Source organism: Dermacentor albipictus, chromosome 3 (genome assembly GCF_038994185.2).
Source record: "Dermacentor albipictus isolate Rhodes 1998 colony chromosome 3, USDA_Dalb.pri_finalv2, whole genome shotgun sequence".
In the NCBI taxonomy this organism is placed as follows: domain Eukaryota; kingdom Metazoa; phylum Arthropoda; class Arachnida; order Ixodida; family Ixodidae; genus Dermacentor; species Dermacentor albipictus.
This window is the reverse complement of record NC_091823.1, coordinates 27,237,798-27,251,174: the sequence shown is the minus strand read 5'-3', so window position 1 is coordinate 27,251,174 and position 13,377 is coordinate 27,237,798. Positions and strand designations below refer to the sequence as shown.

At 41.6% G+C, this 13,377-nt stretch overlaps 1 protein-coding gene across 4 annotated transcripts in view; it reads right to left on the bottom strand.

The window, feature by feature from the left end:
* Positions 1–13,377, bottom strand: part of LOC139057326 (MBT domain-containing protein 1-like) — a 47,258-nt gene that overhangs the window by 5,909 nt on the left and 27,972 nt on the right. For 2 of the 4 annotated variants that reach the window (XM_070535283.1, XM_070535282.1), the window contains 5 exons: positions 12,746–12,980; positions 11,217–11,303; positions 6,156–6,278; positions 5,370–5,451; positions 3,178–3,349 (listed from right to left, as the gene is read on the bottom strand). In XM_070535283.1, coding sequence (XP_070391384.1) covers positions 3,178–3,349; positions 5,370–5,451; positions 6,156–6,278; positions 11,217–11,303; positions 12,746–12,980 — 699 coding nt within the window. The remainder of the gene's footprint in view (positions 1–3,177; positions 3,350–5,369; positions 5,452–6,155; positions 6,279–11,216; positions 11,304–12,745; positions 12,981–13,377) is intronic. The other 2 variants (XM_070535284.1, XM_070535285.1) reach the window with 2 other exon arrangements.

Sequence of the window (13,377 nt, the reverse complement as noted above, 5' to 3'; positions counted from 1 at the left end):
CAATTTTAGCAGCAAGTTAGTGAGACAGTAACAGTAAGTAAGAAAGAAGGGAAGAAAGAAAAAAAGATTGCAATTAACAAGCAGAAAGCAGTTAAAGAGAACCAAACACTGAAATGTATTTCATATGTGTGGGGAGAGAAGCAGTGTTGATGTATGCGCATGACACCACTTTCTCTGCCGAGAGTAGACTCTGAATAAGAAAAAAAAATGTTAGAAATTATTCATACACTACATAAAACATTTGTGTGCTGACTTTCATGTCAATTTTTTGGGACACAGTGCTCTAAGTTCTTGCTTATCTGTTCAAATTTATCACAACGAAAAATATACACGTGCAATATTTTAGAAAACCACCAGCAGGGTCCTATCCATGAAGCTTTCCAGCACTTGTGTTGAAGTCAAAACACACTATTCTATGGACTAACACAGACACAGGATGAAGTCATGCGCTGCCACTACTTTTTCCACTAGCTAGTGCTTAACTTCAAGCAAGCATCAAGGGTAAGGAGTTACATTAAGTTTTCTTTTCGTACCTATAGTACTATATCAGTGTCAGCCACGCAACACTGTCATCTTATAACTTCCAGGATGTCAGCAAGATGTCAGCGAAAAGCGATGTCAATTTTAAACTTGTTGGAATGCCAAATGTGCCCTTTGTGTCAATTTTTTTTTTTAACCTACACACTGACAACACTGGCACATTATTTTTGTGTTAGCACTTCAAGATGATGGCAATCTCAGACGATGCTTTTCACTGCCGTTATAAGTGTATATTCAAGTGAGGCAAAACTATTGGTACATTGACTAATGATAGCGTAAATATTGAGTATTGATAGCACTACTGACAGTACAGTCGACAGGTGTCCAGCGGGAATTGATCCCCAGACCAGGACAATTTTGTTCTTGAATTGCAAAGCTTCCCGAGATACCTTTATAGGTTTCCTTTGCAGATTGCTGTGGCAATCTGGGTGAATGACAATTTTTCCCTTTCTTCAACCTTCCTTGACCTTGCAGGCTTCTGCAGAACTGATTTTCCATTAAAATGGGCTATTATAATTCAGCAAGATATCTCCACTATATCCTAAGTCCATTCTATTTAAAAATAGGTCTGTGACATGTTCTGAAAAGACGGACCGTCACATACCGCTGTAAACTGTTTCGTTATTGGAATCTGAAGACAGTCACAAAAGCAAGAAATACTTTAAAGTAAAATAAATAAATAAATAAAAAGCAATTTACGCGGTAATTGTACAAATGCATTAGCGGGTTGGCGCACTGTCCATTCTGTATGTGGCCAGAAAAAGTTGTGCGTAGTGCACTGCAGCAAAGTATGCTGTACATATATGCCTCATCTAAAAAATTGCCCAAAACTTTGTCTGTTGTGGACAATAGTTCGTCAATAGTAGAGTCCATCAAAAGTGGAATTAATTACATTAATAATACAGACAGGCATGAACTGTATTACAATATTTCAATATGAAACTATAGACAGTCCTACTGATAGTTGTGTAATTCTCAGCTAGTGATATTACCAACAATATTGCAATAACCAACTATCAGTAACACTCAGTTCATGTACAGTGAAATCTCATTAAACTGTAGTTGTTCGGACCTTGGAAAAAGTATGTACTAAACGGTAGTACTGCTTAACCGAAATAGTGTGAAATCGCCCACTTACCCGTCAAAAGCGGAACTCGTAGAGAGTATGATGAAAGGGCAAAAAACATGCAGTATTTATTCATTTCGTACGACAAAAGTCTTATTTTCGTTTGATGCCGTGGCAGCCTAGCAGCAATGACAGTGGCTTCAAGCAGTCAGTACGAAATGTGTTTGTGCAATAACTCTTTCGGACACTATTACTTTTTGTATGGACAAGATTACCCTTACGTGTATGCGTCTTCAGTGCGCACCCGCATATTGGACAACGTGTATATAGTATCTCATTGTACCATAACATAATCACCCGCCACCTACCTTTCCCTGTATTTCCCACTTTCCCTTTCTCCAGTGAGGAGTAGCAGGCTAGAGACACGCTCTCCAGGCCGACCTCTCCTCCTTTCTGTTCATTAAAATCTACTACTACTACTTCAAGCTCCCTTAAGCTGTGAGTCAGCTTTTCTGCCAGCCCCCTTTTCTCAGTAAACACCCGCATGAGGCTGACAAAACGTGCAGGTTCTGCCACTGTCGGGCCTGAATCGCCTGTGCTGCTGCTTTCCGTGTTGTCCTCATCACTGTCATTAAGCGACACATCGGCAAAAACAGAGGCAACAATGGCGAAAAGTCGAACCTCGAAAAGTTGAACCTCGTAGCTGACATGTTTTCATGGTTCCAGCAGCACTGTTGAACATCTCCTTCACATTCCAAATCCCACGCACTATAGTCAACGGTAGATTCCTCTCCCATACCAGTGCCGATTTCGTGCCACGTTCGATAGCACAAACAATGTCCAATTTTTCTTTTATCCTGAGCACCAAGTTTTTGCCCTAGCTTGCATGTCGCCACAACACAGGCCACCACTAGCCAGGCACAACAGTCTCTGGCTCGGCAATGAGCTTCATCCTTCCAAGCGCCCTCTGCGTTTGTGCTTGGAGGCCGTTCTGATCTCTGAGGCTCGTTCTTCTGCCTGGCCAACCTACCACTATGATTGCAAACACTACGTGTTAAGCAATACGTACGCAATAAGCTGGTACGGTTCATGCGGATACAAAACGCATTATGTTCAATGGCCGCTGAGCTGGGGATTTGACTTTACTACTTTTAACACAAAACTACTGCTTAAGCGGGTACAGTTTAACAAGGTTTTACTGTAATGGGGAATAGGGAAGCCCCTCCAAGTTTACATTGCAGTGTTTATGTGTGGTATGTCGCACGATTATACATAATTTATCGATAGTGCAATGCCGATAGTATTATTGATAGTTCATAGTGAATCAACTATTGACAGTTTTGCGTCACTAGTATACGCATGATGATCAATGGGAGAAGCAATCAGATACTTTGCAGAATCAATAAGTCAGTTGGGGCAAAATACTGTACTATGCCAATTACCTTCGGCCTACGCCTACAACACCAAAAATTGCTGGCTAGCAGAAATTCTCGCAACTGTCTCAGTATGCGCAGCGCCAGAGCACCAAGGAGCCCATTATTTGCGCGGGCCGCCATCGACAGAGGCCGCACCTGCCGACAGAAGCCCTGGCAGTAGGCAGCGCAGTCATTGAGCCGCAGGAAGCGGGCCACGTGTGCCACACCCCAGCGCCGTGGGTGCAAGCTGCTCAGGGACACGCTCAGCCCAAGGCCACCTCGTGTCTGCACTCGTTCCTCTTCCACTTCCTCGCCTACTTCCAACGGCCTGTACAGATGGTTAAGAAACAACCGCTCCTATGCACTGCCTTCACCTGTGGTGCGGAAGAACCACGTCACGTGTTCCTAGCGGTAGTTCCAAGCATTAAACAGAACATGAATTGGTGAAGATGTGTGTCTGACCCTGTCCTTGTCCTGAGGAAAAAAAAAAAGAAGAGATAGAATGCAGGTGGGCTGTAGAGCACGTCATGGTGGAGCGCTTTGTTGCTCAATGCTTTCTTTTTTCTCCATCTTTCTTCATTGCTCCCTAAAGTAATTTTAAACACTGTTAAACACCTTGTATTCCTTAGCATTCACCATATTTCGTGTTCAGCTGTTTCTTCAGTTCTGGTAGTTAAAGTGGTCAAAAATCAAATGTGCAATTTTGACCTCACAAGAAGAATGAGTGGCTTCTAAGCTCTGGAAAGGTGTTTTTTTCTTTTTCTTATTTTTGCTTGGCAAAGTGTCAAACAACAGAGGTGAGCAGATACTGCTGACTCAATGTTTACATATTTCTTTTATTTGCCGGTGCTGTCCTGACCATTAGTGCCTGAAATTTTGGACATGATGATTTTGGATGTGGTTCACTAGATCCAAAAAGCTTCTGCCAACGAGGTTCGCTTTAGTAAAGCAAGGGCACTAAATCAAAAACTCAACCCTAGCACCTTGTCCTGTAACACAATCTGAAATAGCTGAGTATTCACTACTACTACTACTACTACTACTACTACTACTACTACTACTACTACTACTACTACTACTACTACTACTACTACTACTATTATTATTATTATTATTATTATTATTATTACTGACATTCAACAGTCAAAATCCACACTGTAGGCCTGTTTTCTGTGCTCCTGTTTACACATAAAACGAAGAATGATGCAAGTACTGAACGTGAACATTCTTACAATATACAAGTATGGTCACAATCTCCACCTTCTGGTTTGTGTCTTTTTTGTGTCTCGTCAATAAACAAAAACATTTTAGGCCTCTTAAGCAAAAGTTGGTCCTGCCCGAAAAGAATACGAATCGGTGAATATGCATGCCTGACCCTATCCTTGTCAAGAGGGGAAAAAAAGAATACAGATAAGCTGTAGAGATGAGCACATCACGGAGGAAAGCTTCGTCGCTCAATGTATTTTGTCTCTCTAAATCAATTTTAAACACCTGTATTCCTTAGCACACACTATATTTTTTGTACAATTGTTTCACAGCAAATGCTCTAGCACTAAGCACAAGTGAGCTTCTACTGTACACATCTGCAAAACCAAGCTAATAGTATATGCTTACATAGCGAAAGGGAGCATTTGGTGAACTTTTCAATTAGCATTGAACACAACCTCTGCATTGTTATGACCACTGCAGTACTGACATGGTAGCATGTTTCTCAATGCACCACACTTGCCACACTGAACCGTAAAGTAGCTAGGCACAGTAGACTGGAGACTTCTCTATCGTGCACCATCTTTGATATTCATAAATCTGCATGGCGCAGAACACCAGCAACCAGACACAGTCCCTGTTATACCAGGCTATGATGCAGTGCTGCATCCTTGCCCTGCTACCAGCTGCCATATAATATGCCCTTTTATCTGATTTTAGCTGCCCATAAGACTCTCAGATTGCACCTTCCAGCTTGTGGATGGCTAAACCAGATAGTCAATCCACCTTCTTTTTTATAAATATGCACATAACATAACATGTGCAAATATGCATACAGACAATATGTAAATACACAGACATTTCCACCTCTTTCATGGTTAAGAAGAGGGTTTTTGCTTGTCCAGTGCTATAGACTCTCCAACATATGCATTAGAATGCATAAGATTCTTAGATAACATTTGAAAGACTTGTAGCCTTCTGTTTTGTTTCATAACTGTTTGCTCAGCTTTATTTTTTTAATGGCTGCCTTCGTGGAACATTTTCGGAGCGTACTGTTAAGGATAGAAAGGTTACTCATTTCCGAGTCCCACATGGCTGCAGATGCCACGCAATACACCCAGGGCTGCCCAGGGCCAGCTCACCTCATGGCTGCAGCGGACTGTGGGCTGACACCGATACTGGTGTCCGAGCGGTTCAGGGCACTTGCATCAGATGACGACGTGACTGCAAAACACACATGGCACTGCTGGACACGGCCTAATGTACAGTTCCATTAACAACCACTAACTGAGGGAGAGGACAAGGCTGTTGAAAGAACACGAAAACAAACTTAAAGGTACACTATAAAAAAATGTGTGAAGTCAAGCAAGAATGGCAGATTATGCTTCTGTTGCACAAGGTATGCCAGTCTTACTGTGAGCATGACCAGTTTTGCTTGACGCTTGATGAGCCAGAAGTGGCCCAAGAAAGTTAAGACCGGTGGCAACACTACCTTGAAATTTCTCTGCCAGCCTCTTATGATACCACAGGATTTAGCAGCGCCTGCTCATGGACAGCTAGCCACCCGTCGATACAGAATAATAAAGCCACTTTCCAAAGCAAGTGAAGGATAAACCTTGCAGCTTTTGTTAGCCTTACAAAGTGGTGTTCAGTAGGGACCTTCTTTGTAAATTTCATGCAGCTCTGTTTATCCACTTCAGTCCTCACAGCAAACATGATTTCTTTCTGCAGCACATGACCCCAAGACTGGCATTAGCAGTCTACATAAAACCAATATGTTGTCTCCATTTATGAACTAATGTCTTTTTCTCTCTTTTATTTTAGCAGGCACTTTCATACTGATAAAAGCTGTATATGAAAACAAAACTGAGCAGCTGAAAGACATAGAAGATGCCCTATTAGGACTGTCTACTGCACTATCATCTCACCCATGTCATCAATATCAGCTTTGACGTGGACGTCGTCGTCGCCATAGAGATCATCACCGGGAGATCCACCTTTGATGGTTCCCCCACTCTTGCGGCTTCCAGGCATGAAGCGCATCTTCTTTTCTGCATGGGGGCGGTTTGTCACAGAGGTCAGCAAAGTGGCGGGCAAAAATGAACCGCGCTCCTCAAACGAATGTGCATGATTGGGGAAGAGGAAAGCTGCACAATGCGGGGCAGGCAGAAGCCCTCAAAGTAGAAGCCCTCCAAGTCATGCACACACTGGTCATACAGCCTTGCTAATGTGCACCCAGCAAACAAGCATTCAGTTCAACCTTCTGCCACAGCACCAGGCGCAAGAGAAAGCACAAGCACCGACACCATGAATGCATTCCCGCCTGAACACCATGCCACGAGGGAAAGGTGCAGCTATGTTTCAGTGCTCGCAGCTTTTCGAGGCAAACAGCTGTTAAGCTCACAGGAACAAATTTAGAAAAAAAAATTTATTACGCCAAGTGACTTCAATGACAGAGTAAATTCCTGCAGAGATTGTGCCTGGTGCACTAAGCACAGCTTCTCGGTGATAAAAGTGCACAAAGCTCTATTTACATGCCATGCCACATCCCGGCAGCCCGCCAATGCTTTAGAGCAATGATGCACTTGCGCACAATGCATAACTGTCTCAGTGCAGCCAGCCTTCCAATTTTTGTCCATGTCCACTCACTGTGCAAATGAAGAAAAGGTGTGGTGTGGGGTGGTCACATCAACATGAAGAGATAACAACATTTCAAACTAAGTGTCGCTGTTTTCAAACACAGCTGCTTCCAGGCATAAATAATGGAACAAGGCTATATAAGTACTCAACCTGGCATGCCTTTTGTCCTACCGGTTTGCACTTGTATACAGCCAACTTTTCCTGATGACAAAATAAGAAATGTTTCACATGTACGTCTACAGTTACTCGACCATTGGGTCATGCGTTCAGTGGCCATCTGCAGTGAGACAGGGGAAAAATACTTTGCACCTGTGGCAGAGGTCTAGGCCCATAGTATGAAGGTCTGCTGTCACAATAACCATTACAGAATCTCTTCAATGTGATACAAAGGCACAGCAAATTTTATGCCAAGGATATCCAGAGATAAGATGCACACGTGTTTCTGCAACTGTTGATGAGCTCGGTGCAGATTGCTTTATTTTTACAGTGCAACCCCCCCCCCCGCTGTTTAAAATTCACTACACAAGATCTCTAATCCTGCTTGGCTTAACATGCTCAGTCAGACCCACTAGTGCTACATTAGGTTAACTTGAAAAACATTAACCCTCTAACTAAAAACAAAAAAGTCACTGTAAAACAAAATTTTAATGAATAGTTAATTTTGGAACACGTGTTGTCACAAATTTTCATAAGAGTATGTCCTGGTGACAAGGTCATGGCGGCTATTAGAAACAAACGTTATGCTATATTCACTTGCACACCAGTTTCAAGGTGGAAAATGCTAATTTCTGAAAACTAGGATACAATTGCAGAGTAGCAGGAATTACTACCTATTCAAACTTAAAATACTCTTAATGCTATACGACAATACTGTATTTGCAGAGATACAACACAAGCACCAGTATAACACAGGGACGGGTTTTTCAAGGTCTCAAAAATTAGATGTTTAAAATGTGACCCGGCATTGGATAAGCCACAGCCAAATGCTTAAGAAGAACAGGCACAATGCACCGAAAAGTTTTGGCAGTGCACGTCTGCATGGTGCTCATAAAAAAAAATAAAAATAATAATAACGCCTTTTTACTCCTATAATCACTGCCTTAATTGAGTATTTTTTTCTGTGAACAGTGAGGCACTGGAATTATCTTAGCAAGAATGTTGTGTTAGTATATTCATTACCTGTGTTTTCATCTTTTCTTAATAACTGAAATATAGTTTTGCAGTTTCAGCATATTTTCACATGTTTTGTTTAACCAATACTGGTTTCGTATTTATGCACATTTTGTAGCTTATGCATAAACCTTCGTGCCATTATGTTGTATGTTCTGTTATACCCTTATAAACCCTTATAGTGGGCCTCGGCTACAGTACCAACAAATAAATAAATAAATAATAAGCAGTGCAACTTGATGAAGTCAAGGATTTTAACACCGCATTTACTACGTTATGCCAACATAACGGCATACAAGGCCTACCGTTGATAACAAGAAGACCGTGCAAATTTAAGCAATGAAAACAGAATTGATTGGAGTAAACAAAATCAAAATGCTCTGGAGAAGTAGGGACATGGCAGCACAGGAACTTCTTAAAGCATTTCAAGTTTGATGAAATGGTTCATGATATACCAGCAATACATCTGTTCACAAAGATGGAATTCCAATTGATTCGTAGGTTTCTTTAGGTTGCATATCATAAAGGGATGACCATACCCTTCCTTGCATGTCTGAATGGCTTTGTGATGCACAGACTTTCGTTTGTTTGACTCCCATTAATTACATTTTCAGTTAATTCAATTTGGACTGATGCCCCCGGTAGGTGCATGTGCAGTTCTATGGGGAAAGATTTCTTTATTTTGAGACTGAATTTCGCCCTCATCAGATAATTTGGACTTGGCTTGGTCAGCACCCAAGTGCCTGACCCCAATTGTGACCCCAACGACTGCAGCATCTACTTGGCAGTGCTAGGAGACAGTAAATGTGTCGAAGAAACACTATTTCTCGCTGAAAACAGATTTCCAGCATGCCAGTGACAGATTTCGAGGTGAAAATAACAGCTCAAAATGAATTACTACAGTATTTACGTGATTAGTGGGAGCCATTTTTGCAAGGACATTGGTTCGAAAATTGCCTGCTCGTTAGGATTGGATACGAAATAGAAACAGTGCTCACAGCACCAGCAACAAGGTACCATCGCTGTCATCAGCACAATCATCACAAGAGGCCACAAAAGCTTTTACATAAGGTGGTGATGATAACGTACCACTTTCATGCTTTGATTACGAAAGCTTACTGACAAGATACTTTATTTACTCGTAAAGCTACTGGGAACAGAGTCGCACACGCTTTCGGCTATCTGAAGACTTGCATGCATCGCAAGGCAAACTGGTAGAATCATTAGTCTAGGTGTGAGACACCATCCTGTTTGCTACTGTAGTGAAGTGGTTACAGAATGTTGAATATCAAATGCGATTTAGCGCGATAAGGACTGCATGTAGTGGTCTATAGACAGCAATAAAGAGCTGTCCAAGATTAACAATGATGAAGATTAAGCGTAAGTAAATTCTGCTAGTGAAGATAAAGTGTACATCTTATTTCTGACTGCCAGAATTGGAGGTATGCTACACATCTTGTGTTATAAAATCAGGTACGCATTCGATTTGAGTGCCCACTGCTTTCTACTTTGGATCCATAAAAACTCGGTGCCATGTTAGAATTCAGCAAATATTGACAAATTAAGCCAGAAGCACGTTAGGAGGTTTTTTTCTACCTGTGCTTTTAATTTGACTCGCCATATTATTCAATCAATACTGTCGGTCCTATCAAGGTTACGGTAATGGGATTTGATTTCATAATGAAGTGCTGACCCCCTCCCTCCCCCCCCCCACACACACACATACAAAGAAATGAAATGAACTAGCTTTATGTGAGCACTCAAACGGCCTGCTTTTTTGTCCATGTTCAATTTCATGCTCATGTATCCTTGTTACAAGTGTGTAAAACTTCTGCATTCTGCTATTACTAAAGCTGCCTTTCTTTCATGGCTCATACACAATAATATGAAGAAAAAAAAAGTGGGGCCATGTTTGTGGCACAGCTTTAAGTATAACATGAAAGTTTAGGCCAGAAGTTAGAGACAAAGTAGTGTCATATTTGTGCAAATACAGTATTGTCTGGCTGAGGAAAACTGTGGCAATTATATGTGCACATTATATGTAATTTTTGTTTTGCTTGAAGACTCCTCTTATTCTATAGAATCACAGTTTCATATTCAAATTTTTGTTTTGCCTTTTTAAGGCATTCTTGCTGCACAATTTCAAGAAACAGCTGCACACACAGCATGCAAAAGAAAGAAATACAGTGAAAGCCCATTACAACAAGTTCCATCATAGCTTACTATATACAATTGAACTGCGATATAACGAACACGAATACTACATTGAAGAATATCTAAGATGTCTCTCGCCTATATTAGGATGTCACCAATGTATGTTTTTAATGAATATCAGATACAATGAAAGTATTTTCGCATTGGATACGACTTCATTATCACAAGGTCCAATGGCGTAGTTCTTCAGTACGCTGCTGAATCTGAGCGCATGAGCATTTTTACATTTTGATCTCAAGCTTGAGAGCTATCTTTAGCTGTGCAACACCGAATTAAGCAAATAAAATCAAGTTGTGGGGTTTAACATTCCAAAGCAACACACCTGCCATAAAAGGTGCCATAATGGGGTCCAGGTTTATTTTGACTAGCTGAGGTTTCTTAACGCGGCACCTAAACCCAAGAAATAGGGTGTTTTTTACTTCCTCCATCATTAGAATGCCACTACGACCACCAAAAATCGTAGCTGTGACCTTGTGCACGGCAGCGCAACGCCACGGCCACTGAGTTACCGCGATGGGTATTTGGCTATGTAGAATATCCTAGTCTGAAGAGGAAGAATGCTGTAGCTGCAAGAGTAACACTCATAGCAGCATGAAAAAAAAAAGCCAATTAGCACCGCTGGTGCAATTGTATCTTCTTTTTGATGAAAAGTAAGTTTCGATTGAGTGGCTTAGTGCTTATAATGCTGGTTTAAGGGCAATGATGAGTGCGGCGATAAGGAACTACAAAAGTAGATACCAAGGTTCGGTCTAGTGAAGCGACTGTTAAAGTGAGGTAACTGTTGTAGTAGCAAACACCTGTTGTAATGAGGCTTGACTGCAGAACTGTTAATCCAAGTAAGGCAAAAATTAATGGAGCGAGAGCCGAGAAATGAACAGACAACAAAAAGGAGGAACATGCTGTGCATATGATGGTAGTTGGTGTCGTTAGTCTGCGTTATGGATGAAAATGCTTGCTTGACTAACTTTGGGTCGGTTCTTGAGTTCGAAACTCACTTCTGCGAGGGCCCTTGTAGCTCTGGTACTTTTTCTTCTTCTTGAGAAAGCTGGTATCTGGGAAGAAATAGAACAAGATAAACACACATCACACGAGGCATGGCATTGGAAATGCTGCCTGATACAAAGTTGGAATCATTCACAGTAAAATAACTGCCCTGTTTTTTTGTTTTTTTTTTATTGATGCACCCATTTACAAGAAAACCTACAGGTTGCTGAATTTGAACACCTTCATGGCCAACAGCTTTAACCAATAATTTATAAACCACACAGTTATGTGTTTATGAACTGCATGAAGCAACTTGCCATACTGATTAGATTCAAATTAAATAAAAAGAAATTGTGAACAAACTGTAGCCACTGTTGCAAGTTATGTATGTACCAATCCAGCAACATGTTACACTAAGCAAGTATGCAGCAGGATTGTAAATTTTGCCTTGTGTTGAAAAAATTTTCACTTACACTTTTATTTTTTTTATTCTCTCCCCTCAATTAAAACTTACATAAAGAATCATCTGCAAGATGAGATAAATGCAAATTTATTTGTCTAGCCTGACCTCACCTGACCATTATTTAATTTTACGATGAAAGAACTGAAAGTTCAGCACACGAATATACTTGCCTTAAAAAAAAAAAAAAATAAGAAGGAACAGCTGGTCCCTCTTAATTTTTTATTTTCAAACAAAGCAGATGCGAGTTTCTTCTTAATGGTCATATGCAATTAAAATATTGATTGCTCTCTAGTGCTTTCATAGCTTTACTTAGTTATCTCTGAATGCCATGTTATTGCTTTTCTTTATTGCAATGAAGACATGAATGAAGGCATAATGCCTGGTGTAAGGCCTGTGCTGTGTATGAACTTGAGCAGTGTTTTTTTATATTTGTTGCGTACCTAGCAATCTTAGCAGGTTGTAGCACATTAGTTGAGGCCACCTTGCAGAAGGAGACAGTGAGCTAGGCGTTTTAGCAAGAAGTAATATGGCGTCGGAATGAAGAGGAGTTTATACTGCAAGTGAGTTCACCCTATTTTTATTGGACAGGCAGCTGGTACATGTGCTTCAAAATTCTAAGCATTTTATGGTACCACTAGAGAGCAATGAGATAATTTGTCAAAGGTTCAGCTGCTTTTTGCAATAAACCTATGGCCCTTGCTTGCTTATGCTGATAGTCAAAGGAGGCCAAAGGGCAGAGTGAGAGTGGCCATGGCACAACTCGAAATAAAGTACTTTAAATTTAATTTAAGGGTTTACAGAGTCAAAACCACCACATGATTATGAGGCACGCCAGACTGGGGGACTCGAGATTAACATTGAACCACTGGGCCTCTTTAACGTCCACCTAAATCTAAGTACACGAGCGTTCTTGCATATTTCACCCCCATTGAAATGCTGCCCTCCGATATGGATCGAGCCCACTACCTCGCCATACCATCGGGCTACCATTGTGAGTAGCTCAAAGCAAGTAGCGCAATGCATAGGCAACAGGCCCAAGCACAGTACCGGTCTGCCTGGGTGGTTCCAGGGGATATTGGACCATCTGGCACCAGCCAACAGGGAACAGGTCGGGGCTCTCACAGTCACACCACTGGTCATAGCTGTCCTCCCAGCCGTCAAAGTGGACCCGCAGCAGCCTGCCCACCACCTTGGTCACGCGACCAACGCAGATGAGGCGCGGCTCCATCAGGTCCACCACCTCGGCATGCATGCCCTCCTGGAAGCCATGCTTGGGTATGTCCTGCCACAAGGAGAGAAGTGTCACTTTGACACTAGACAGATTTAGTATTAAGAGCGAGATCGAGCAGAGTTGCCGCCTGGCTGGCACTGGCTGAACCATGGATAGTGTGGATAGCACCGCATTTCGTCTGCTATGCCCTATGTGTTTACATATGCGCATAGGGCGTGCAGATCTTTAAAGACCATTTCTTCTACGGTTGTAGCACAGCCATAAATGCTGGTCTGCATTTTTTGACAGTGTACAGAAACATTTACCGTCACGCTTTCATCTTTGTGTCGTATAATATCAGTAACTGTCTATGTCCAGCAAGCGATGTGCGACCACTTCACTCTTCATTCGCCGCAATCATGCCAATTTTATTGTTGCTTTGTGTTTTGAGTAAACCAAAGAAATCATT